This window comes from Streptopelia decaocto (genome assembly GCF_964273445.1).
Source record: "Streptopelia decaocto genome assembly, chromosome: 13".
In the NCBI taxonomy this organism is placed as follows: Eukaryota; Metazoa; Chordata; class Aves; order Columbiformes; family Columbidae; genus Streptopelia; species Streptopelia decaocto.
The window spans coordinates 6270827-6297177 of NC_138668.1; the positions used below are offsets into that span (position 1 = coordinate 6270827).

The 26351-nt window shown below is 51.8% G+C and overlaps 1 protein-coding gene across 3 annotated transcripts in view; it reads right to left on the reverse strand.

The window, feature by feature from the left end:
- The window catches only part of PKD1 (polycystin 1, transient receptor potential channel interacting), an 87627-nt gene that overhangs the window by 38666 nt on the left and 22610 nt on the right, over positions 1–26351 (reverse strand). For all 3 annotated transcript variants that reach the window (XR_014185284.1, XM_082064196.1, XM_082064195.1), the window contains exons 2-14: positions 17353–17424; positions 16453–16524; positions 14902–15071; positions 11498–12166; positions 11030–11213; positions 7259–7473; positions 6444–6556; positions 6236–6362; positions 5035–5312; positions 3813–4562; positions 2637–2768; positions 867–1042; positions 297–430 (exon numbers count right to left, since the gene is read on the reverse strand). Coding sequence is in view for 2 of the 3 variants with exons in the window: in XM_082064196.1 (XP_081920322.1) it covers positions 297–430; positions 867–1042; positions 2637–2768; positions 3813–4562; positions 5035–5312; positions 6236–6362; positions 6444–6556; positions 7259–7473; positions 11030–11213; positions 11498–12166; positions 14902–15071; positions 16453–16524; positions 17353–17424 (3092 nt within the window). In the remaining variant the exon portion in view is untranslated. The remainder of the gene's footprint in view (positions 1–296; positions 431–866; positions 1043–2636; positions 2769–3812; positions 4563–5034; positions 5313–6235; positions 6363–6443; positions 6557–7258; positions 7474–11029; positions 11214–11497; positions 12167–14901; positions 15072–16452; positions 16525–17352; positions 17425–26351) is intronic.

The following is a 26351-nucleotide window of genomic DNA, read 5'->3' on the forward strand; positions in this document are numbered from 1 at the left end:
ACCCCTCCTTGCCCCCTCCCACCAGCACGGAGCTCGCCGGCTGCTTGTCTCTCTGCAAGACTGCCTGTAAAGGGGAGTGTGTGCTCTGGACCTGCGTCTTACAGCAGGGGCAAACCTGTCCTAGAAACAGAGTTAGTGAGGATGGAAATGGCTGGAGACTTCCTGCCACTCAGGCTGTTTTTTCGGGAACAACTTAATGACTTTCAAGCCATTTTTTATTGGAAGGTGCCTTGTAGCCCCCCTGGCAGCACAAACGCCTGAGCCCCTTCTTCCACAAAGAACTGTCCTGACCATACCTGGGTCTTGATAGACGTGTGAAATGTTGTGCTCAATCACAACCTCATGGACACTGGGATCAGGAACAAAGAAAGACTTGTTGTAGGGAGGTTTGAACAGGTATGTCTCCTGGACACCATCTCCAAAATCCCACCTGCAGAAACATGCAAACCATCTTACATTGCACAAAAGAACCGTGGAAACCCAGAGGAGCCCTGGCCTGGCCGGGGGTTGTCTTTCAGGCTCAGGGCTGGGGCTTCCAGAAAAACCATAGGAAGTACAATGCCAAGTATCAAAGCAGTAGCAGTGCCCAATGCTGCAGAATTGTCGCTAGGAGAGGAGTACACCACTGGTAAGAAGAGAAGGAACCCAATATTAAAGCAACATTGCAATCCTTTAAAAGAAAAGTATTTCAGCCTGGACTAGAGGTCCCAGCCAGTATGACTGAACCACACCTGCAAAGATTTCAAATTAACTAGACAGCAGCTGAGAAACGGGCCATTTGATATCAGCTGGCCCTGGAAAGAGAAACAGTGCAGGCAAGAGTGGTAAGCTACGCACAGTAAGATCCTAACTCGCAAAGGACTCACAGGAACAAAGCATCCACAGCGGAATCAACCTGAACTCTTGCTGTGAGCTCCACCGTGCTGTTCTGAGGCAGGACCGGCAGGACACCAAGCACCGTGAGGTTCTTCATCTTATTCATCATCTCCACCGTGACATTGTAATTGACCGTAAAGTTACTGACGTGGTTGGAGGCGGTGAGCTGGGGAGGACAGTGGGACAAAGAATGCAGTTGGGATGGCCGTGCCCTGCTGCCCTCTCCTGAGAGTGGCTTCGTGGTCCTGCAGAGACGCCCCGGGGCTCAGGGGAGACGGGGGCAGCAGCAACGGCCTCAATGGCACTGGAAAGCAGCACAGGCTGGAAGGCCACCTACCCGGCAAAGCCACCTCTTGATGAACCACCACAACTCCACCACTAAAGCCAGTCCAAGGACTGGTTCTACAGCAACTGGGCAAGAAGAGTTGCTCATCCTCAGACTCCTCTGGCTCTGAACTTGCCAGTTACTCTTTTGCCTTCCCTGATGTGCCCCGCACACTGTGTCCAGCTGCTGAGCCCCGGCACTTGCTGCCACCAAGGGGGCAACAGCCACACAGTGTCCTCAGGACAGTGACAGACAAGTGGCTCCAAGCACAGAGAGTGGGAATGGGAGAAACTCATAAAATCAAGCACGCCAAGTGCAGCTCCAGCATCCTAGGCACAGAGAGGGACAGCAAAGCTGGGCAGAGGAGGGAAAGGGAGAGTAGATGGGCAAGAGACAGGACAGAAGTAGAGCAGGATCCTCAGGATTACCTAGGCATATGACACTCACATGGCACTTAACGACGAATCACAGAATCGACTAGGTTGGAAAAGACCTCAGAGATCATCAAGTCCAACCCTTGGTCCAACTCCAGTCCATCTTGTCACCCCCTCAGTAGCAGCAGAGCTGAGTTGCTGACAGAGGGATCCTTCAAACCCAGCTGAACAGAGACGTCCTACCCGACAGACAGAAGCAGCTTGTGTCGAGGCTTCTGTGGATGTTACACTGAACCCAGTGGACCCCAGACTAATGTCGCCTTGTCAACACTGTAAGTTAAAGCAATCCAGGCTTGTCAGCACCGTGCTTCACCCAGCAAATCAGAGCTACTCAGCACAGTGCTGCGCCAAGCAAATGAGTATTGGTGCATCCCCCAAGCCAGGGCTGGTGTCCCTTCAGGGACCAGCAGTTACCTGCAAAGCGACGTTCTGGCCAGAGATAAATTCCTGTTCCCCAATAGATACCTCCCTCTGCCCAGACTCTCCGCTCTATCTTTCTTCTGGGGCCACGACAAAAGCCACTGTTCCAGTCTGCACCAGTAGAAAGAGAGGACAGAGACCAGAAGAGCTTGTGGCGGCAGCTCTGTCCTGCCTGTGAACACCTGACATTTGCATCCTGCCTCTGCCCAGTTCTGAATCCACATCTGCCACCTGTCAAAAGCAGCAGCCGGCACCCTGCAGCAGGGCTCGGCCTCATCCTGCTGCAACGGGTGAGGACAGACACGCCAAAAACAGAAAAGAGACCATGGAGAAAAAGAGGAGAAAGCAAAGATGGGGAAGACAGTGAAGGCAGCTGTAACGGAAGAATAGGAAGAAACCTACTATTGGCATTTGCAAGAGCAGCTCAGTGAGAAATGGCAGAGGAGCTTGTTAGGAGCAGAGTGAAAACCTCCTCAATTCAACTCCGCCTTCTGCTCTCCCTGCTGCTTTTCCTGCCTCATTTGTGGAATGAAATGGAAACCCAGGATCAAAACAGTCTCACGGGAAAGGCCTTGGCTTACCGAAAGCTTGTACACGGCTGGGCTTTGGTAGATAACGTTGAAGACAACATTGTAAAAAGTGAAAGATGGCTTATCATCTACTGTCCACCGGAAAGTCACATCTGACCCAGCGTCCATCACAGGGATGTAGCTCTGAAAGGCATAAGAACATTTTATACTGATGTGAGGGAGGAGCATGCACAGCGCTTCCCAGAGCTGGACTGGGAGGCATCGCACACCTGTAAGACAGAGCGCCAGAGCAGGACACGGAGGTGCGAGATCATCTGTGGCTTTGTTGCTGATAGAGAAATGCAGACCCTGGCTCCATAAATCATCAGCAGGCCTAGGAGCAGAACCCACACCGCCTGCTCCCATACCCCAGCGCTCCTCTTTTGTGACCAGCTCTCTTTCTTGCTGCCTAAAAAACTTTCTGATATCTCTGTGGAAACAACTCAGCTTTAGCTCCACCTGTAAACTGGGTCTCTGACCCTCATCCATTGATGTACCCAAACCAAAGGCAAAAATGGTTTGCAGGGGACAGAGCAGGCTCCCCCCTCACTCCTGCAGAGCAGCCAGGAAGGGTGAGACCAACAGGCAGTGCAGGAACAGGGTTCTGCCATCAGACAGCAATGGGTAGTGATTAAACAGGACCCTAGGGCCCAGCTGTAGCTCTGGGGACAGAGGATTTGGGGAAAAAAAATTATGGCAAACACCAGATTAACTCCAAGACTTTGATGGATGGATGGATGGATGGATGGATGGATGGATGGATGGATTAAACATTTGTATAGCTTCAGGCAGGTGATGTAAAGATTCAGCAGAGCAAATCCAAACACCTAAAGGAGTAAGTACCTCAACAAGTCAAGAGAAGGTAAATACTGGCCTTTCATAATGTCTCTGGTTTTCTGTGGAACTGGAAAGCCAGTATTCCCCTAGCAGGAGGTGATGCCTTACCCCTGAGGGAATTAAGGTGAAGGTACAGCTGAGCTGCCTTGCTGCTGGAGAGCACCAGTGCTTTCTGTCACACACCTGTGTCCGCAGCAGCTCTGTCCACATCATCCAGGAGCCGGCATGTAGCAGCGAGTGATGCTACACCTGACCAGGGTGGAGCTGAGCCCCAGCCCTCCTTGTGTGCCAAACCCACCCGTAAAGGCTAAAAAGGCTCCTGACAAATTAAAAGCAGCAGGAATCACTCACCACTCGTGTGTTTAGCAGGACTCTGCTCTCAGGATCAGGGGTGGCCCGCAGCCCCCGGATGGGCTCCTCCACTTTCAGCGTGATGGTGATGTTCTGGGAGCTCACAGTGTTCTCTGCAATGAGCAGGTGGGTGCTCAGCCCCTCCTGGAGGCCGCTCAGGCTGACCACAGCAAACCAGGTGTCATTGGTCTCCCTGGCACACTCTGACGTCAGTGATGCGACAGCCGCAGGGCAGGACCCCTGGAAGGGGAAGGTGCGGTTGTCCCCCAGCCAGCTGGCGGTCGCGTTCACCCCCGAGGAGAGCTTGACAAGCAGGGTGGTGTGGTTGGAGGGCAGGTAGACCTTGCCGCCCTGCGGCGCAGGGTGAATGACACGCAGCCCTGATACCTGGGAAGCAACCCAGAAGCTGCAGGACAGGTTGGTGCTGAAAAGCCCGTTGTCCACGCTGGCTCGGACCGTGTATCGACCTGGATGTTCCAGCCCTGCGTTGCGGGGGCCAATCAGCGGGACCAGCTGCTCCTCGGCATAGCGAACTCGGAGAGAGCAAACAGCATCGTTCATCCACGTGGCACCAACAGAGCCGTCGGACAGGCCAAGAGCCCACTCGGATGAGTTCGTGCGGAAGATGTTGGTTCTGTACGGGGATGTGGTGCTTTGCTGGCACTGGAGGAGCGAGCCCCAGCCTGCATTGTGCTGGATACTGAAGATGTCCTCGACCCTGACAAATATATTTTCTTTTCTGAATGTGACCTGCAGAGAGAGGAGACATTTTTGGATTAATGTCTCAGCTTGAGAGCACTCACACCCAATTCTTGCATGGGCTGGATTTACTGCCCAGTGGAAACCAATGGAAAAGCCACAGATGGAAACACAGCCTGGGGAGACCTTTCACTGCTCCTCTCTCCTTGGCTACTTAGTATCAAACGCGGTAATAGAGAAGTCATCTTTATGCTCTGACACCATGGCATAAGTGCAATGGAATAGCCCAGGAAATCTGCCTTTAACCAACTGTGCGATTGCAACAGGTTTACTGCAGGGAGCCTGTGGCTTAGAGCAGGAAAGACAGAAAGTGGTGGCATGTGTGACACTGGGCAAGTCACTTCATCTGAAGGGACTTTAGTATCTCCATCTGCGAACTGGGAACAATTCTTTATTTACCCAAAGGACTCAAGAGAAAACTGCCCCACCTACTCACTGGTTACAGCAGCTAATAAACACTGACCAGATATTGGGAAGAAGGGCCAGCTGGTATTGTAAAGAGAAATTCCTTGACGAGCTCATAGCTGAGCTGGCTTCCATTGTGCTGAGGGGACACGGGGGTTGGGCTGCTGGCAAGAGAAATGTTGGCACACTCGGTCGCATTGCAGCAGTTGTTTAGTGACGAGCACAAATTAGTCAAATGACACCACTGGAAACCAGGAGGACATTCAAGCAGAGTCCAGTTCCCGTCACCCTGAGCAGGGTGGAATGGTTCTGTAGCGTTTCTTCCCTCCTGGTAGTCTGGATTTAGGGAAAGAGAAAGCAAAGATCACCATTCTGACAAGTAGCACTTCTATTGCACCTTTTCAAGCCAAATCCACCGTTCTTCTCCACGGTTAGTAAAAGCTGCAACTGCAGCATGACCTGGTACTGCGTAAGACAAGTGTCCTGTTTTACAGGAAATTTTCACAAAGGCACAAAGACTGTTAAAAACAAAGGTAGTGTCTTTTCCAGTGAGGACGCAGCAATTTGCAATCTGAAAGAGATCTATGTTCAAGCGAAAGCGAGTCCAAGTAAAAGCAGAGCTGGCTTTGACACTGAAAACACATTAAGCAACTTTTCTTAAGTTAATGTTTCCATGTCAAAGTATCAGCTTTTCAGTGTCAAAAAATATCCTTTTGTAACCAGCCAACCCTATAGCTATAGCAAACATTCTGCTGCAAAATTAATTGTTGCCAAAACTGTGACTATTGAGCTGTTGTACAAGGAATAAAAGGCTTATTAGATTATCTCATCCATCGGGAAGAAACGGCCTCAGGAAAACATTCTTCCTTGTTAACCTGTGGGGCCAGATGGACCAGAAGACAATCCCATTTGACACATCAAGTCTTCCCAAAGCATAAAGTATAATTCAGAACATTAATTCACTTCTACACACATTCCTTACACTCATATTTTCTTCACGCATTGAGACAGGTTTTTCCCCCTATTAATTTCTCCAGGAGAAGCACTTCTCCAAGGCAACCTCAGGCTGTCCAACCGGGCCCGCAGATTTTGCACTCGAGTCTCCACAAAAAATAGAACCAAATCTCTGAGCCTTTAAGGCTTCAAAGCTTCTGCTCTGAGGACAGAGGGGCCACAGAAGGCCACATGCACTTGGTTTGACAAGGCCCTGATGGTGTCAGCTCTGACAATACGACAAGTGTCAAGAGGAGCTGTCTCACCTTCCCCATCAATTGGCCTGTGCACCTGGAACCTCACTTGAACGGGCTGCCGCAGCTCCTGTGTCGCAAACTCCAGCGCAGTCAAATATCCCTCGTGCCTGAATGCCAGCTCAGGGAACACCATCACCTGCAAAACAAACGCGGTTCTCACCCGCCTGCATCTCCCCAGGCTCCCTTGTTGGCAGCGGGACCAGCAAACCCTTCTCACCTCCACAGCTTCCCACGGGGCTGACACCACATCTTCGGTCACATTTCTCACAGCCTCCTGCGTGTCAAACACCAGGTCTCCCACAAAGAAGTTTTCAGCATTTAAAAGAACTCCTGTTTGCAAAGGAAATATGTGAACAAAGCCCATGAGTCTCAGCAAGGCCTGAAGTTACTCCCTCACGGTGCAGCAGAGCTGACGCAGGGCTGGGACCACTCAGGAATCTGGATCTCCAGCTTTACTGGAAAATCAGCTGCTGTGATGCTGTATTTTCCTTCTTCTTACACGTGTTTTGATTTCTTTCTCATCTCGCACAAGTGACGTTTGCATTTGCAATTCTGAGCAATTTTGACTTCTAGGAACTCTGCAAATACTTCTCCCATCCAACACCCAATGGTTTACTTTGAGTTTTTGAACACAAGGTGAACTCCTCATCCTCCCTGTCCCCATGGACTTCACAAGAAACATGGCCAGGACCAGCCGGTTCCCACCAGCAGCAAAGTGTCTGTCACAGTCAGGCCAGGTCCTGGGGACTGAGCATAACGAGGGCCAGTGAGCTCTCTTCCTTGGGCTGGCTCTTCCTCCTTCCCTAAATCTTCTCACATATTTCATTGCCTTTCTGCTTCTCTTTCTTACTCCCTACACCACTTTGGGAGATTTGGGAGGTTGCATCAACACCAGCCTGCACAGCACACAACACATTAGCCCACCTAATGATCTCCAAGGCCCTCTAGTCTTGTAAGTCACAAGACCCCCATACTGTGGATGTCACCAGGACACCCACCTGCCCGCAATGCTGGGCTGGGAGCAGAACCCACCTTTGGGCTTGTACTCGCAGACATAGCTGTGCTTGGCCATGCACAGGTCCGTGTTGCACTGGCCGGTCGGACCCATCCGCACACAGTGGTCAGCGTTGGAGGGATGGGGCTCTCCTGGCAGCCAGTTCTGACAGCTCTCCAGATTAAATCCTTCACCTCTCTGCTGCGCTCCAGTGCTTGCAAAATCATTGAATCCAATCCAGACATCGAGGCTCCTTCAAAAAAAAAGGGGGGGGCGGGGGATTTCAGGAAATCATTAATATTATAAAGATCTGGGACAGACGCCATCTATAGTTCTCTATAAAAATAATAATCTTAACAACGAGAGCTTCATCCGGGTGCCACAGGCTGCATTTAATGGAGCCTTTTAGTTACTAAAGGATTCCAGCATCCATTCTACCGCCAGAACCCGGCTCTTCAACAACAGCTCCTTCACAGCACACCGCCCTGCTGCCCACCAGCCCTTCACACCTCTGCCCAAAAGCTACAGAAAACCACCTGCTCTTTGATAAACTGGGGGGAGAAGCAGCTCAGGGGGTCACTGTGTGCTGCTGAGTCCAACTTCTGATGATCACTGCCCCACAATGTGAGTCATCCCATGCCCAAATGTTAGTCCTCCCTCTGCAGTTAAGAGAGGACTCAGTTACAGGAACCACAGAGCTCGTGACACACTGGTAAGTACCGATTCTATCAGCCACGACTGGTACAGCACGGTCATACAGAACTGTCTGGAAAAGCTGCACCTTTCATAAAACTTTTGCTTTATTTATAGAATCAGAATAATTTTGGTTTGAAAATACCTTTAAGATCATCAAGTCCAACCATAACCCAACTCTGACACTACGCCATGTCCCTGAGAACATCTCCGCATCTGTTCAACCCCACCAGGGATGGTGACTCCACCACTGCCCTGGGCAGCCTGTTCCAATGCCCAACAACCCCAATTTTTTCCAATATCTAATCTCAGCCTTCCCTAGCACAACCTGAGGCCATTTCCTCTTGTCCTATCACTTGTTCCTTGGGAGCAGAGCCCAACCCCCCCTGGCTCCAAGCTCCTTTCAGACAGTTCACAGATCAGAAGGTCTCCCCTCAGCTCCTGTTCTCCAGTTGAACCCCCCAGGTCCCTCAGCTGCTCCATCACATTTGTGCTCCAGCCCCTTCTCCAGCTCTGTTCCCTTCTCATAACTCGCTCCAGCACCTCAAGGCCTTTCTTGGTGTGAGGGGCCCAAAACTGACCCCAGGATTCGAGGTTTGACGTCCCCAGTGCCCAGCACAGGGCTGTGCAATTTGCTGCCAGTCAATTCTCCACTGCGAGCAGAACTGGCATCAGGGCAGGATTAAACCTCAGCTGGTGCCAGGTACAGGAGCTCCTGTACAAATCCGGGGATCTTTGATGCAGCTGCTGGGAGATCAGTAGCTCCACAGCCACCCCTGTCCAGCAGTGGCTGTTGGGGAACACAAAAAAACCACCAGTGTCGTTTCAGGAAGATAAAATGTCCCTTCCACATTGGGAAGCTGGCTGGATCCCAGCAGAGATTCTGCTGGAAAGTGCTGAATGGTCTCTGGACAACTGTTTCTAATTGCACCCAGCAGAAAGTGAAGCATTTGTTCTGTATTAACTTCTCAGGAGCACCCTCAAAGCTCCAACTCCTGCAGGTTGCACCCAGCTCTGGCGCAGCCTTGTCCCTCCGCTCCCATGTGCTCCCGGGGTGGCACAACCACTGTGCAAAAAGCAGACCAGGGGGATAATTGGTGTCTATCCACTGCAAGGCTCAGCCAGATTAAATGATTAATGAGGTCATGCTGAAAAACTACAACAAAAATAACTGTTCCATGAATCAGTAGTTTTCATTGCAAATAAGATTAAAAAATAAATAACTGCTGCACTCTGCTCCTGAACCACTGGCAGGGGATTACGGAGAACGGGCTAGGAAACCGCCTGTTTGCTGCCATCAGTAAAACCCGATAGAGATTTTCCTTTTCTAATTCCAGCTATGATCTAACTGCAAGTCACACACACACACACACACAAAATAGAAGAAGAAATGGGATGGCGGGCTTGCTTTCCACCCCTGCCCCACGGCTCAGCCCACTGCCTTGCAAAGAGGAACCAGAGGGCTCTCGACAGGTTCTGCTGAAGCAGGATGTGACCACGTGAGCATCTCTGTGCTCCGAGGAAGGACCAAGCTGCCTGGCTCAGGGCAGGACCAAGGGTGGGAGAAGGAAAGGGAGAGGGGCTCCCCAAGCTGCCTCCGCAGGGCAAGCGGGGTCCCCGGGGGGCTGCGGGATGGAGAACTCTGCTCCTGGGGAGGCTGTTGAGCGGCAGGAGCGAAGGAGGGAGAGCGGCCATCACTGCCGCACACTCTAATAGGAAACACATTTCTGCCTCTGCCGTTTTCCCACAAGAAACCATGGAGTCTGCACGTTCCAAAAAGCTGCGGCTCAGTTGATTTGTCTTTTATCACCAGGGAAATCGCATCATGGAACTGCCTCATTCATGTTTATCTGAATGGATTAATAAAATAAATACATGAAATAAAGGGGGCTGGGGAGGAGAGCAACGTGGGGCAGCAGCTGGGAAACAGCTTGGGCGGCTCATTCCCTTCTGAGGTCTCATGATTTCCTTACTGCAGTCCATCAAAAGCCCTGCACGCAATGCCTGATAAATCAGAGCAGCCAGTGACCAGTCCCTAACCCGCGGGAAGGGACAGACCACATGTTTGCAATCTCGGCATAAATCCCAGCATGAAGGGAACAGAGCAAGGATACAAGTTTGGGAAGAAGAGGCTGTCAGACCTTCGGCAGGACTGTTCAAAGCCTACGTCACACGCAGCTGTTCCCTTCGCATGTGCCTTCTGGGCCGTGTTTATGAAGAGGCCATCTCCAACATCTGCATCTGGGAGTGCTGACAAGAGCTGTCGGGCCCCTGAAAGCTTTTCTGATCGTCCTTCCCCCCGCCAAGACGGCTGGTTGGAGAAAGAGCACTTAGAGGGGCGGATTTAATCAAAGGCTGACACTTTCTGTGCTCTCTGTTTATAAAGCTCAAGGCCTGAGGTGGAACAGATGCTGCTGGACCCTGATGCTCGGACCCTGACGCGGCTCCTTCTCAGGATGAGGAAGAAGAGGGGAAGGGTCTGGATTCAGGCTGCAGCCGTAGCTGGAGGGTGCAGGTCCCAGCTGCAGAACTGGTTCAGGCTCTGCTGGAGCGGTGCTGGATGCCACCATGGTGTCACGGGTGGGACAAAACAGCTGTAATGCTGCTGATGGAGGGAGCTGGTTGCAAGGGGCTGCGTGGTGGCACTCAAACACCCTCTGGACAAGAGCACCAGACCCTCTCCACCGCTCACAGTCTGCAGACTGTGCTGACCTCCCGGGTGGATGCTCGGCTCAGCCCAGCCCCACTCGCTCCTCACCCTGCACATCTGCACCACTCCAGATGCACCCACAGGCACCAACGGAGGGATAAGACACCCACCAGCAGCAATCCCACTGCTCCCAGTGCCGACTTCCACTTCTGTCCCATTTCTCTTCTTTCCTCCACAGGCTTTAAGCAAAGCAGCCAAGCTCAGCAAGGGCTCAGGCTCTGCTTACTCCTCCTCTTTGCTCAGCAGCCTCATCCTCACCATTTCCCTGTGCTCAGCCTGGACCGTGTGTCTACCCAGCCTGACCAGCTGTGCCTGGACGCTCTGGACCTGGACCCCTCTGCAAGTGTCACCCCAGGAACACAAGACCCGTCCCCAGGAAATCTTAACCCTTTCCCTCCTCGCTTACCTGATGACATGAGCAACTAGGAAGCTCTGGATGTCAGGGGTGCTGACAAAGGCCAGGTCCCCGTTGCCGCGCTCCTGGCAGTGCCGCTGGGCCTCCAGCCACTCGGCCTTCTCCACCACCAGCCGGTAGCAGTGGTTGTTGCCCGGGAACACCAGCCCATCGGGGGGGCACATGGGGTGAACAGCTGCATGGGGGAGAAGAACACAAGCATGACGTCGTTACTATGGGCCCACACATCCCAATCCAACTGGGGAGGGAAGCTCCAGGAATGTCCCGTCCTTCTTGGAGCCCAGAAATTCCCTTTGCTGTTGAAGTGCATTCTGTGAAGTCATCTCCTTGGACCAGGACAGCACAAAATGCTGCCTGGTCCGTCAGGGGAGCAAGGAGTGCCCAAAGGAGCCATCCCTTAGTCCTCGGTAGAGAAGGACCCAGTGCCACCCTGAGCCCAGCAGCAGCCGCCCCGCGTACCTCTGCCCAGCTCTCCAGCCTCTGCGGTGATCCCGTACAGCACCGTGAGCCCAGTGCCACCCCTGTTGTGGATCCAGATGTCCAGACTCTCATTCGTCTTGACCAAGGAAGGACACTGCAGCTCTAACTGCTGGGGTGAAGCCACCACCTCAATTTCTGCCTGCACGGATAAGACCTTGGTGCCCACAAAGATGGTGGCAGTGATGTTGTACTGCCCAGGCAAGGTGTACACATGAACAGCTGTGTTTCCAGTGGTGTTGAGAACCTCCGTCTGGTCCCCAAATTCCCACAGTAAAGTGCTGGCAGTGATGGGAATACTGACGTTGAAGAGCACGGCCTGGTGCAGGCTGTACCGGGGCTGCAGTCCTGTGAAGGACACGGGCAGCTGTGCCTGGAAGGGCGAGGGGACGAGCGATGGGCCATCACAGGCCTGCCCGGACAAATGCTCAGTGCAAAACAGCAAACAACCGGAAGAAGAGTTTGTTTCTTGGGCAGCACCACACAAACACTGCCCCTGGCTGCTGAAACCTCCATATTCCTGGTCTTCGGCATAACAGAGGGCACTGCAGGTCTCCTCGGTGAGGTTCCCGGGGTGCACAGACGTGAAGAGGATGATGAGTTCAGCCTCTTCTGTGTGGTTGCTCGTCAGACACGTTATGTATTGAGCTCCTGGGGGACAGAACAGAAGAGCCTCTGGCAAACTGACACTGTGAGGCCACAGCTTGGTGAGACCCTCCAGGAGACACCACCCCAGGCTCCTGGGAATGGGCTTCTCCTGGGCAGCTCCTACTCCAAGCACTTCCTTTTTGAGACTTGCCTGGGAAGTCTTTAATCCCTCAGCAATGATTTCCAAACTCTTTATGCTAATGAATGATGACAGAAATAATAAACCAGTCACACAGATTTATGGAGCACCAACACTCAGTAAATAAAATGGATCTTTGGAGAGCCTGACAGTCTCATGGGATGTGGAGGCACAGAATGACAGAACAGTGTGGGTTAAAGGGACCTTCCCAGCTCATCCAGTGCCCCCCCTGCCATAAGCAGGGACATCTTCACCAGCTCAGGTTGCTCAGAGCCCCGTCCAGCCTGGCCTGGGATGTCTCCAGGGATGGTTCATTTACCACCTCTCTGGGAACCTGGGCCAGGCTCTCACCACCCTCAGGGGCAACAACTTCTTCCTCATTTCTAGTCTGAATCACCTCCCTTGACCTGCTGGCCACACTGCTGGTGATGCAGTCCAAGATAAGATTGCCCTTCTGGGTTGCAAGCACACATGGTGGCTCATGGCCAACCTTTCATCCCCCAGAGCACTCAGGTCTCTCCATCAAGGGCTGCTCTCCATCCCTTCACCCCCAGCCTGTACCGATACGAGGGGCTGCCCCAACCCAGGACTTCATGCTTCGCCTGAATTTGACCCTCAAAGGAGCCCACAGGACTTGCCACCAAGTAAGACCAAGACAAAAGGTTGTCCCTTGGCTGTACCTTGGCTTGGTCTGGTGCCACACGTTTCACCATGTGCTACTTGGGGCTTCCAGCAACATGTCTAGAACCAAACACACTTTACAGGCACATCGGGGCCATGGAGGAAACATCACTGGCAGCCACTGCAGCCTTCCTGGGGAGGGCCAAGAGCTTCCCACCTACTTGCAGGCAAAATCTGATGCTAGAAAAGAGGGCAATGGCACCTGAGGAGTGTGGAAGGATGGACATGTATGCATTCAAGGATAGACAGAAACAACACGTGCCTGGCTGCAGGGAGCACAGGCGGACACGTGCAGGGACACGCAGGCACATACGATGGCAGCCACAGCAGCCCTGGTCTCAGAGCAACAGCTCACTCCCTGGAGTTTGCTCCCCCCTTGCAAGGGGTGGGACGTTCCTCTGCCACAAACTCAGCGGCAGAACCTCTGCCACGTGCACAGCCACAGCCCAGCTGGGCCGGCCTGGCCTCCGCTCAGCGCTGCCCACGCAGCCGAGCCATGTTTGCTCCTCTGTTGCTGCTGGTTGCTACAACATCTCCCCCCAAACATCCCAACAGCTCCGGCCTTGCGTGATCTTCCCACACCAAACCCATCCAACTGTCCGTCTCTCTCCATGGCTTTGCTGCAAACCTTGAGCTGCTTTTCTTAAGAAAAGTCCTGTGAGGAAGACCACAGCATGGGAACGACTTTGCTTTTTAACACCAGCCTGATCAAACTTCTTCATTCCCTGATGGTCATTAACAACTGTCAGTAGCTGGCAGGCTGTCCCCAGCCTGCTCCCATTACACTGAATTACCCCAGAGACAGCCTCACATTATTGTTTCCACACTAAGTAGTTCAAGAGGGGAACAACTAATTATCAAGAGGAGTAACAGTGCCACTGTTATTCCCCTTGGTAATTCCTGCAAGGTGCTGCAGGGCTGGGGAAAGAGGAACAACCACCCACCGGGTTTTGGCCCCCTGAGCACTGAACTTCAGCAGGCGGCTCATCCAGCTCAGCCCCATCACCGCGTCCTTCTGTCACGCACTAACGGGGATGCCCAATGCCTGTCAGGGGAAGCACTCGCTCTCCCTCCCTCTCTCTTGGACACTGCTGAGCATCCAGGTCAGATAAGTTTTCTTAGGGCTCTTCCTCTACCCTCCCATTAAACAGCAGCCCGCATTTCTGCTAGCCCAGGAAGCCCCAACACTGCCCCCGGCGCAGGCCACCCTAACGTGGAACCCTGTCAGCTGCACAGACTCAACCTCACATGCCCTCAGGTCCCATCAACTCCAGTGAGATTTCACTGCTTAAAGTCAGCCTGTCAAAAGCTGAGAGGAGAGCCCAAAGTGATGGGGCTGGTGCCATCTGATGGCTGCCTGACGCTTGTCTGTAAGGAGTTTGCTGATCTCAGCCTGGTGTGACTGACTCCAGCCCCAGGCGTCAGGGCACAGTCATCTGCTGCTGTTATGATTCTATGATTCTTTTGGGATTAACTTTTCCTCAAACGTGATGATCGCAAATATCCTGCAGATTTTTTTACAGCAATAGTCTTTCAAACCGCAGTGTAGCACTTCTAAAACAGTTTTTAGTTGTCTCTAAATCACATTTAATTGTGCATTCTTTTGCTTTTAATGTTTTTTGATTACGCTTTCTGTGTAGTTGTGTAGTTTCTGCCCAGGGAAGTGGTTGAATCACCACTTCTGGAGGTGTTTATAAAAGGCGTGGAGATGAAGTTCTCAGGGACATGGTTTAGTGCCAGGGCTGGGTTAACAGTTGGATTAAGTGATCAGGAGGGTCTCTTCCACCCAAAATGATTCTATGATTTGCTTAATTAGATTAGAACTGGTGACTTGAGGTCTCAGGAGGTCTAGATGTGAAGCCTTTGGGCCCATCTGGTTTAGTCATCTCTCCCAGCAGCGCCCGCCGTGTTCCCTTACCGCAAGTAGCGCTGAGGAAGGAGACGTCGAAGAGGGAACGGTTTGCCACCTGGGGAGGGTGGGCGCATCTCGCGTCCGACGCCTCAACCACTCTCACTTTTCTGTCTTCCACCCAACGGGGCAACCAGGCAAGTTTGCAGTCACAAACAAATGGATTCCAACTTAATTTTCTGTAAGAGGGAGATCAGACAAAAGTCAGGCATTAACTTGACATGTGCTAAGTGTTAATTACCACAGCGTGCAGATCCCTCACGGTTCCCATCTGCACCACTCCAGAGAAATGCCTCAGAAAGAACGGCGAGGGGAGTTAATGAATAGGGAATCAAGCAATAATTAACATGATTTTTCTAGAGGCTAGAATTAGGCAAGTACTCCAAGTACTTTTTTCACTCTACAAATAATTGTTGCAATTAGAAGCAAATTAAAGACACAGTCTTACATTTAAAATAGTTTTCTATCTCACAGCCATTGGCTGTAATGACAGCCTCTCCAGCTAAGGGAGACTATTTACAGCTCCATTAAAAAATAGCTAAGAGAATCAAATTGATCTGTCAAAAAAGAAATGCAAAGTCAATGATAATCTTTCCATGTGGCAGTTTAATGAAAAGATGGAAACTTTAATTGCAGCTAAGCTTGCTCCAAATTACAGCCTTTGGCATTCAGCTGCGAACAGGCCAGAGATGGAGAGATGTTTGTCTAGCTGACGCCAGCTGGGCTGGGCTGCCGCAGGGGCTGAACCCAGGAGTTTTATACTGAAGGCACCGCTTTGCCGGCCAGCCTGAGCAGGGACAGACTCACGTGGACCCTGCCTGGATCCTTTGTGCCTTTTCAGCACCACTTGCAACCAAAACCAAGGAGCTGAACATGCCCTCTGTGTCCTGGTGCCAGGGAGAATGTGCGCATTAGCTTTTTTCTTGCTTGCCAAGAGTGATCACACGGGGTTAATCTTTTGGCTCATTCAAATACAGAATGGCCATTCTGTGCTGTCACTTCACATATTTCTCCTGGAAATGTGTGGCACCCCCTCGCCACCCTTCGCATAACAGCACAGATTTAATTACTTCAATTAAAAACCACTATAAGCCTGAGAACTTGAATCACTCATAGAGGACATCTTCAAATGCCATCAGGTGACTCAGACACTTCGGTTGGGGTCTCCATGTTGCAGGTCAGAGCCCTTTTCATCAGATCCCCCGGTCCCAAGGTGTGACCACACAAACACGAACAAGTGTGACCCAGAAACAAGAATCTGGGCATTGCTGGTGTGCGAGGGAAGCAGGGATGCCAGGAAGGCAGCGGCAGAGGTTGGAGGGAGCCAGGAGACAGAAGCAAAGTGTGGGAAGGGGTTGGGCTTGAAGGGCACCAACAGGAGCCAGGAGCAGGACACAGCTCGAGGAAGAAACTGGAGAGAGGCCAAAGGGCGGCTGCTTGGTGGGGTACGTGTCCCAGAGCTCCCCACGGCAGCGCCACATCCCACCCTGGCTGGAAGGGAAAAGCTGCTTCCAGGAAAAGTCTGAATAAAGAACGAGGAAACAAAAAGAAGGAACTTACATTTCACTTAAATTAAATAAATTATCAAATATTCCATCTTCTAATGTAGAAATCTCGTTGTGGCTTATATCTCTGTAATAGGAGAGAAAACGAAAAGGCAAGTTCATCATGCTGGTGACAACTTCCCAGCCAACACAAGGATCAACTTCTGTCCTGAGCTCTGCTTGGGTACTTGTGACACGCTGAGCATCCTGAGTCTCAACAGCCACACGCACATGACAGCAAAATGTCACTGAGTCATGGAACCACAGCATGGTTGAGGTTGGAAGGGACTTCTGGACATCACCTGGTCCAACCAGGTGCTCGAGCAGGGTCACCTAGAGAGGGCTGCCCTGGGTCACGTCCAGGCTGCTTTTGTGTATCTCCAAGGATAGAGACTCCACAGCCTCCCTCGGTAGCCTGTTCCCATGCTCAAGTCCAGTGCCAGTGCTCCAAGTCCTTCCCTTGGTCCTCCTGTGAGGAGGTTATTGAGGTGTAGACAGCAGGCTATCCAGGCTGCCACCCGCCCAGATGGAGCCACCAAAGCAGGTTTTGCTGCTGGCTGCATTGGTACCTTTTTTGATCTGACAGTCTCATTTGTCTTTAAAAAACAGTTAATCTCTATGAACCATCAATGAGTAACAGCGCAAACTCATCTGATCAGCGGCTGAAGCAGTGAGTGTGCTGATGACCACAGCTCTCCCCTTCTGGCCACAGTCTGGGCCTTTGGGAGAGCTCCGGCTATGGAGCGATGGGACATCAGGTCTTTCCCAGTAGTGCTGGGCTCTTCAAAGGACCCTCAGCTCAGCACCCAGTTCTCTCAGATGATAAGTGGGGTTTGGACACCACGACTTTATCACAATTTTCCACGTACTAACACAAATTCTGTGACAAATCTCGTCCTCTTGCCTGTGTACTTACAGTTGTGCCAGAGAAGTCAGACCTGCGAATATCTGCACATCTAAACCACTGATCCTGTTATTGGAGAGATCCCTAGAGAAAGAAAACACAATTTTCAGCTTTTGTTCAACTTCAGTTTTGTCATTTCTCCATTACCAGCCCTTAGAAGAGCCTCTCTCCAAACTCCAGCCCCACTCCAGACTGGAAGGGTTTGGTGTGTTAAAGCCGAGCTTTTCTCCCAGCCAAAGAAAACACCTTTCCCAGCTATAAAGCATTTGCTGCTCCAAGCTTTGTATCGTGTGTAGATACAAATCAGGATTATCATTATACACATTCCACTCTGGAGCAGATCTGGAGTAATGACAGACATGAGAAATGTATTACTAAATTTAATGCATCCTTTTCAAAAAGTATTCAAGTCTAATAGGTGTTCAAAGAAGTAATTAAGAAATAATTTAGTCTAAAGTAGTAATTAACTTCAAGAAAAAATTTATGAAGAACTTCCAAGGGCATTTCTGGTGCCAAAGAACTGATAATTAATTAGACAATTGATGCGTTTAACTTTTACATTTTGAAGATCTTTTTGTCTCTCCCTGGAAAAGCTTAAAAGGGAAGAAGTAACAAGGTATATTTTCTGTTTAAAATCAGGTTAGGTTGCCCTTATGAAAGGAACACTTATAGAAAATCTCCAGTCGCTCACTCTAACACCAACAGCCTTCAGCTCATCCAAAGGAAAATTGTTTCTGTCCTCCAGCCCAGCTCTTCTCACCCCATCTCCTCTTTTTCAGCTTTAAAACGTCACCCAGCCACGAAGTGAAAGTTTCACTGATCGGTCTCCACTCATTCCTAATAAACTTCACTCTCAGGTTTCAGATTAATCTCCTTTGGCCAAAACCTTTTAGCAGCATCAAAATCCCGATCCCAAGCCCATGCGATGTTATTACCCTTCAAGGGTTTCTGGCAGAGCTCGGGGAGGCGGATGGGGCTGGACCAAGGAACCTTCTCCAGCCCACCCCCTTCCTCACATTTCTCCCTACAATCATCTCCTGTAACTTCTCCTCGCTGTCTCACCTCTTCTTTTTACCCCCTAATCAATTATTTTTTTGTCTGATCTGACATTTTAACTTAACTTATCCCAATGAAAAGAATTCTGCCAAACTGGCAGGAAAATTACAGACGATTCCAGGAAAGTCTGGGATAAGTAACAGGGATGGATGTCTCTTTAAAAGGTTTATTTTCTCCGATTTTGCTGTCCAGGAGTTCTTTGCCAAGCTGAGAGTGGATTCAGAAGAGTTCACCAGCAGCTACCAATAAAGAAGTCCAAGAAATGTGAAAAATAAAGGCTCGACAAATACACTTTCAACACAGATGCTGGCAAAAATATCCGATCGAGCCAGCGTTCTTTTGCCTGGGGGTAGCTGGGGCACTAGTTAAAGAGCATCTTTTACTGCAGTTTCACAGACCACACGGGGGTCACATTCTGCACAGGAGACAGGAAAGTCACCTCCAAACCTGTTTCCAGCTCCTGCTTGCAAGACAAAACACAAAGTCCAGCTTGGATGGAGTCCCGGCTGCTGCCAGCCAGGGCAGACCCTTCCTCAGGGTGATCCTGTAAATCCTCGGGGAGGATTTCTGTGCATTGTACTCCTCTGCACCTCCTTCCACTACCTGACCGGATTTGGAAAGGACCAGACCACCAACCAGTTACCGTACAGGGAGACCAGTAAAACTATTTATATTTAAAATACCTGGAAACAACCCATTTAGTTCTTAGGCAGCACCTCAAGCCCAAGACAGAAGGAAATTGTGTTTCAGCGCTGATGCCTTCCTGCTCCTTGCCCAAACAAGAGAGACTTCCAAAACAAGCCATTCCGCTGCTGCAAACCCAGGGCTTTGGCACTGCTGAACATTTCTCCGTCAGTGCTGCTTGGCCACGTTGTGCCAGCACAGACGGCACCACCAGCACCCAAACCAGGCAGGGAATGGGGACACCCAGCCCCAAGCCCCTCTCTGCAGATTTCTCTCCACCTTGCCCGTCTCGTTGCTTCCCAAGGAGGAAATGAAGAACACGAAGGGGCAGGTCTGCTCTTTTCCATTCCTCTGTCCCCAGCCCTTTCCAAACAGCCCTTAGCATTATTTCCATTTCATCTCAGAGAAAGCTTTTAAACTTCAGATTAAGTGAAGGTGAAGATCCCAAATCCTGGCCTCCCAGGGGTCAGCCAGCTCCATTGCCACCTGTGAGAAAGACCAGGGATGACTGGGACTTGGGACCTGCTCCAGAAGATGCTCAGCGGCAGAGCTGCTCCCACTCACCTCCGCAAAGAGCTAAAATGCAAATACAGTCAATAATTCCCCACTCGGTGCTGCTTTTACAGCCTGTTGGGCTGACACTAGATGTCACTGCCTGCCGAACAGCATGAACCAGGGACAAGTTCCTGGTGACCAGGGGTGACCCAGTGGGACGCCCAGAGCTGGCGCTGTGGCCAGTGGGTTTGGTTCAGGAAGGGCCAGGAGGAGATGTCCTCCATAAACTAGCAAGTGACAACCCTCAACCTGCTGATCCGCTCAAGGGACTCTGCTGTTTCGTACAGACAGGACAGATTGTCAAGGAGTCAGGCCACTTGGACACATCTCACGGTGGAAGAGCTGCAGGGGACTCCTGCGCCCTTTCCTCTCCTGATAGCACAACTGAGCTGTCGTTCCACACACAGTCATCAAGCTCATGCGGCCAGATACGATCATCTGAGCTCACCCATCTATCCAGCACCCACTGTCACCCACAGCCAGCACTGACCCACAGCCCCGCACGCAGAGAAGCTCCACCAGCAACCTTCAAAGGAGAAAGCTGGGGCTGGGTTCCCAGGTGAGGCTGCGTCAGAAGTGTGAGATGCTCCAAACCCTTGGAGGTGATAATGAACCAAGCTCTCTCTGCACCCAGACACTTTGTCACTTCACCACACTTCAAGTGCTTCCTGAGGGATCACAAGACCTTGGTTGCCACCCTATGTCTTCCACGGTCTGAGCTCCTGTCCAGGACCTGCCGAGGAGCTGCTGTCCTCCACCAGATCGGGCACCAGGTGGTACCACCAGTGCCTACAAACCACAGGCCAATTCCCTTGCTGTTTTCTACCCTTGTCTTCACTACCTGATCAAGAACTCATGTAAAAAATCCCAGCTTTCAGCCTCCCCAGAGCTCCTCAGTGCAAAGCCTGCAAGGGACATAGGGCTCCTGCTGACAGGAGATGCCAGGAACAGTGGCAGATGCCACAAGTCACTGAGCCGGGCTCCCAGCCGCCCATTTGCCTTCTCCCACCGGTCCCTCCCCAGCTCGTACGGAAAATCACATTATGCCTTCCTGGCATGGGAAAGATGGCTGTGAACACAGCTAGGCTGCAAAAAAGAAATTAAAAAAATCAGGAAATATTGAGCAATAAAAGCCAACGCAGAGGCTGTGGGACAGAGCTCAGCCTCCCAGTGCCACAAACTGCCACGACTGTGTTTTCTCAGCCCACTGCCAGGCTGGAGGAAATTCGGAGCAGGTTCAAAGCCGAGCTGAAGCCAGCAGAAAACAAGGCTCTCCATTGAAACGCACTGTGCACGCAGACAGCTGCCCTCTCCACAAGAAGAAAGAAAAATGTAGTTTATTTGTGCCACGGGGGATACTGAGAACAGGCTGTGCTGCCTGGAAGAGGGCAGCTATGAGCAGGTCCAACTTCTCAATCCTGCCTCAGTTTCTACACTGTACAAAGGAGCCATGTAAAGCCAGAGGAGGCTGGGAGGGTTGGCTTGCTCCTCCCCAGACCCCTGTGGGACAAGTGACACCAAAACCCACCAATGACTAGGGTGTAGAACAAGGAACATGTGAAATATGCCTTACAGAGAGCTGCCTTGCAGCTCCCCAGCAAACACCCACATTTAACTCACATGCCCAGCAAACTAATCTTCTGGAAGTGGAGCTGGTCGTGGAGGGAGGGTGAAGCTTTGGGTAAAGGAACATTTGGTAATGAGGGCACCAACCTGAGCCTTGGGAGCCTCCTGCTCTATCCCAGCTCTGCCACCAGCTCCCACGCGGTGCTGGGTGCTCATGAAATGAAAATGATTATAAGACTTTCTTCTAGTAAAGCTGAATTTTATCATTGAAGCATGGAAGTTAAGAAATAACATAACTGAATAATCCTGCACAAAACTACTTCTATGTACATATTTAAACTTAAGGTAGCCACTGAAAAGCTACCCTGGTGCTGCGGGTACCACGGGGCTGCGGCAGCTACATCCTGAGAGTGGGACGACGGATCAGCCACAGCCACTGCCCACAAGATCACCCGCAGACGGGGTCGGGTGACTTTAGGGTACGAAGCAGGGAGCGCTGGTGTGGCCAGCACAGCTGGCAGCGAGCAGCAGGAATCGGTACCGGCCGCCTCCTCCCCCTGCGATGCTCAGACAGGCTCCGTGGCCACCAGCCCCTGGGGTTATTTCTGCAACGCTGTGGTGGACAGGCTTATTTTGGTGCACTGCTGTTTTTTTCTGAATTCCACAGAACATATAATGTTGAGCAGAGTATAGCATGCCTCCGCCTGCCAAGCCTGATGTCATGCTCTCATTATGTCATTTGTGGGCCCATTCTGCCTTCATTTCACAAAAAAAAGGGAGGGAGGGGAAGAGGCGGCAGTGCTGGCTTGTGCCTTCCCCAGCCCTTTTGGTGTGTGGAGCCCGGCCAGAACAGTAATGGGAAAAGCATCCAGCGATGGAGAGAAGTGTCTGTGCAGAGGAGCCTGCACACGGGTTGGGAAGAGCCACAGCCACTCGGTAAAGAAGCTCCAGGTCTGCAAGCAACAAGAAAAGCTGAGTGTGTGGGTCAGTGAAGCTCTAGAGGTGCTGGGGGTTGTGTGACACAAGTAAGAGTCCTGCGGACAGGGCTGGGCACCATTTTGGCCCAGAGACTGTGTTTTAACAGCAGGAGTGGTTGCAGGGATGTTGGAATAGCTCTGCCCCTGGGATGAAGGGTCCATCTTGCCCCAGATCCCTTGTCAGGACCAGGTGCTGAGGGAAGTGCATGAGCAATCCCTTCCCAGCACACCTCCCAGCTCTTGGCACCAGCAACACAGCATCTTAGAGCCAGAAACCACACTGAAAGGTCATATTTAACAGCCACCAACAGACCGATCCACACAACATCTCCCTCCCCTTCCCGAGCCAGCCTGGGCTCCCCAAGAGCCCACAGCAACAAGCTCCGTAACTCACGTGCTTTAAAACAGAAATACTTTCTTTGGTTTGTTGGAACCTGCTAGAGGCATCACTTCATCAGATACCACCTAATTTTCTGCACTGTGAACACTGAATAGTTGTTCTTATTCATCTTCTCTACCCCAGAATAGTTGTTCTTATTCATCTTCTCTGCCCCACTCCTGACTCCACAGCCTTCCCCAGATTGCCTCCTTCCCAAGCACATCTTCCATGGAAACAACTCCCCCTTTCTCGTCTCAGCTCCACATACTTGGCCAAAACATTCACTGAATTTCACCTTCAGGATATGAAGCTGCTCAGTCCCTGGCAGTTCTCCTGCCTATAAAGCCTTGTAGCAACCAGGGGTAAGAGGCAATGACTGAAGTGAGCAGCAAAGGCAGCACAGAAAATATCTCTGCCCAGCGGTGCCCTGAACAAAGCCCAGCAGCACTCCAAGCAAAGCCCAGCTTTGCAAAGCTCCCACTTCTCACCCCCACCAAAATCCACACCTGGCAACCAGAAGGACAAGCGACAGAGGGACATGTGAGATGGTTTGTGAGACATGGCAGAGCCTGCAGCTCCCAGCGCCCTCCGGCAGCGATGGAGCAGCAAAGTGCCCTGAGCTCGCCTGACAGCCCCAGCGCTGCCGTGGGTGTTTCCATGGCAAACGCTTCTCTAGTCTCCAGGAACACAAGGCAGCACGGTGCCCCATGCAGCAGCGCTGTGCTGATACTGCCTGACGTACATAGCAGACTTTCCAGAAAAGAGGAGGAAAAACCCTATGTGTTTTTGCATGTACAAGCCAGGAAAAATTATAGGTTTTTGCTGATCTGACTCCTTTTTTTCTTCGTCTTTTGGCTTGCACCTCTCCTAGGAAGCGCAGTAGAAGTAACGGCACTTGTATGCAGAAGGGGGAATAGAGATTGTTGCCACAGTGGCTACAGAAATCTGACAAAACACAGGTTTTTCTGTGTGCATGGGGAGCAACGCTGTGGTCCTGCACTGGGTGCTGGGAGGTGCAGCTCTCCTGCACAATGGGCACTCAGCCCTTCAGCACAGACCCCAGGGCACAGCACACGGAGATCTGCATCACCAGCCGCTGCTCTCGGTCCCACCGCAGTGGGGATTTTCCAAGGCAAAGGGATCCCAGCTCCATCACGCATCGGAGCTGCCACCAAACAGCCCTTCCTTCCCCACAGCTGTGGGTCACTGCAAACTGAGGGATCCCACCCCCGGGCAGACACATTTCACCCCCGTGCGCAGGGACAACCCCACAGAGATCAGCTTCAAAAACAGGCCAGGCTGTTGGGGAGCAAACCCATGGGACGGAGGGGCCAGGGGTGGCTCTGGGAGACGCCGCAGCCGCAGGGGCTGCACGCTGGGACTCACAGACGGTGACGAGCACCCTTGTCTCCCCGAGGCTGTCACAGCATGATGACACTTTATTTGCTCATTTTGAATTTACGAGTTTCAAATGCTGGCCCAAGTCTTAGCTCTCTCTAAGGAATTTTCCCCAAAAGACTTTTTCACAAATATTCATCTAAAAACTAAATGTTTTTCTTCCCACGGCAAAATTGTAATTGTTGATATGAAAATGTAAGGCAAGGATACAAGCGTTTTTGCAATGTTCTGTACACTTTGTACTCTCCTGGGAGAACGGCAGAGCGCTCTCACAAATGCCCTTGCACAGCAGCTGTGCCAGGAGACGGGTGGGTTTGACACGGGCCAGACCCCGATGTCACTCCCAGCTGTGCTGCAGGACCAGGAGCAGGTCACCCGGTCACCATGGGGTCCCCTCAGAGCCCTGGGAGGCACACGATGCTCCCGCCCCAAGCCTCACCCAGAGCACCAGCACAACACAACCCCCAGGTCTGAAGGAATAAACCCTACTTGTCCTGCTGGGCTGGGGCCACAGGTTCTCCATAATCTCGCTCGAGGTAAGAGGCTGCACACAGGCGCTGTAGAAGTGAGTTTGGGGGTGAGGCTGGGCAGGGGGTGTCTGCATCCCTGCCTGGAGAAAAGGGGCTGCTGGAGCCTATGCTTCAAGCAGCATGGGAAAGACTGATCCCTGAGCCCTGCAGGAGACAGAGCTGAGAGGTCAGGACACCCCAGGTGACACAGCAGCCCCCACCCAGCCGCTGCTTACCCACACTCCCTCTGCTTCTGTGTCCCATCCCTGGAACAGACAGAGGTGATGCTGTGCACGCCTGCGGGGTGCATGGCCAGGGCATCCCCACCATGGCCAGGACATTGCCACCATGACCAGAGCATCCCCACCACAGCCAGGACATCCCCACCATGGTCAGGATATCCCCACCATGGCCAGGACATCCCCACCATGGTCAGGATATCCCCACCATGGCCAGGACATCCCCACCATGGTCAGGATATCCCCACCATGGCCAGGACATCCCCACTCTCCAGGTGGGAGCTGTATGCAGAGCAGCTGAGACTCAGAGAGCGGCTCCTCGGATCCCCGCAGCCAGCAGCTTTCCACAGACTTTTCCCAAATATGGTTATAAAGTCGGCCCAGGGATGAAGCCACTCGAACAAAGGGGACGTGTTACCTCATGGAGCGACGTCATGTTCTGGCAGGGCTGGCTCACAGGCGATGGCATCATGCGCTCTGTCCCACTCCTCCCTGGCCAGGAGCGCTGGGTGGGGGCTTCTCACACCCGGGGCTCCCAGGAACCCGAGCGCTGCTGTCTGCACGGGGACCCGCAGCACGGCTCATTTTACAAGTTATTCTTAGCCTACCACTGACTTCATCTCCTCCTTCCCAACAGCAAAACAACGGAGCCAAAGGCGAGGGGGCACTGGGGACTCCCCACGGCCTCCTGTACTCGTGGGGGTCAGCAGGAGCTGCTGCAGGGCACCCCGGGGGACAGGGAGCTGGCTACAGGGACGGCCACCCTCATGAGAGAGGCTTTCCACACCAGGTCCCATCTCCTGAGCCACCCAAGTGAGCAGGGGCAGCAGTGACAGGAGCTGGACGTGGTCCTGCCCTCTGCTGCCAAGAGGTGACTCAATGTGGCATAAAACAAGGCTCCAGACACCAGGCGTCCCCCAGCCCCGCTCTGCTCTGCAACACCGCGCTGAGAGGTGGGAACAGGGAAGACCTGCAGCTTGGGAAAGCAGCAACCTAAATATTTAAATAAAGTTAATGTCCGTAATTAGTGCTGCACATAAACATGCCGCCTGCAGTTTCATCCAGCTAAATGTCAGCCCCGTGAATATACATTTGTTTCATGGGAAGTCTGCAATGAAATCAAAGACGTGATAAAACCAAGCATCTTCCCAGCACGCATGGCAGAGCTCAGGCAGACCATTTCAGACACTTGCGCCCAAATCCAGCCACTTTCCACGTAAATACCCACTTCTTACCCAAAAAAGCACCCATCCAGGGAGCCCCCACAACCTGCGTGCGACATGCAGCTCTTCCAACACCCAGCTCTGGTCCCTTGAAAACTCAGAGTGTTTCCAAGTCAGCCTGTTTGAAGCCCAGTGATATTTTATTTTACCATGAAAAGTGAGTCCTCTGTAAGCTTTAATTTAGGAATTACACAGCTGAGCTACTAAGTGCTAAATCTTCCTCACAGAAAGTAAAAAGTTTTCAAGAAGTGTTTAAGCACTGTCAATATTAATTCACCACCAGGAGAGGGGATGGAGTAGATAAGCTCCGGGTCCTGTTTTTTTATTATCCTATTTGTATTTATTTTAATGTGAGGCCTTTGCTTGGATAGCTGTCCTCTAGGGATATTCTTTCTCAGTGAGAAATAACAAAAACACAATGCTGT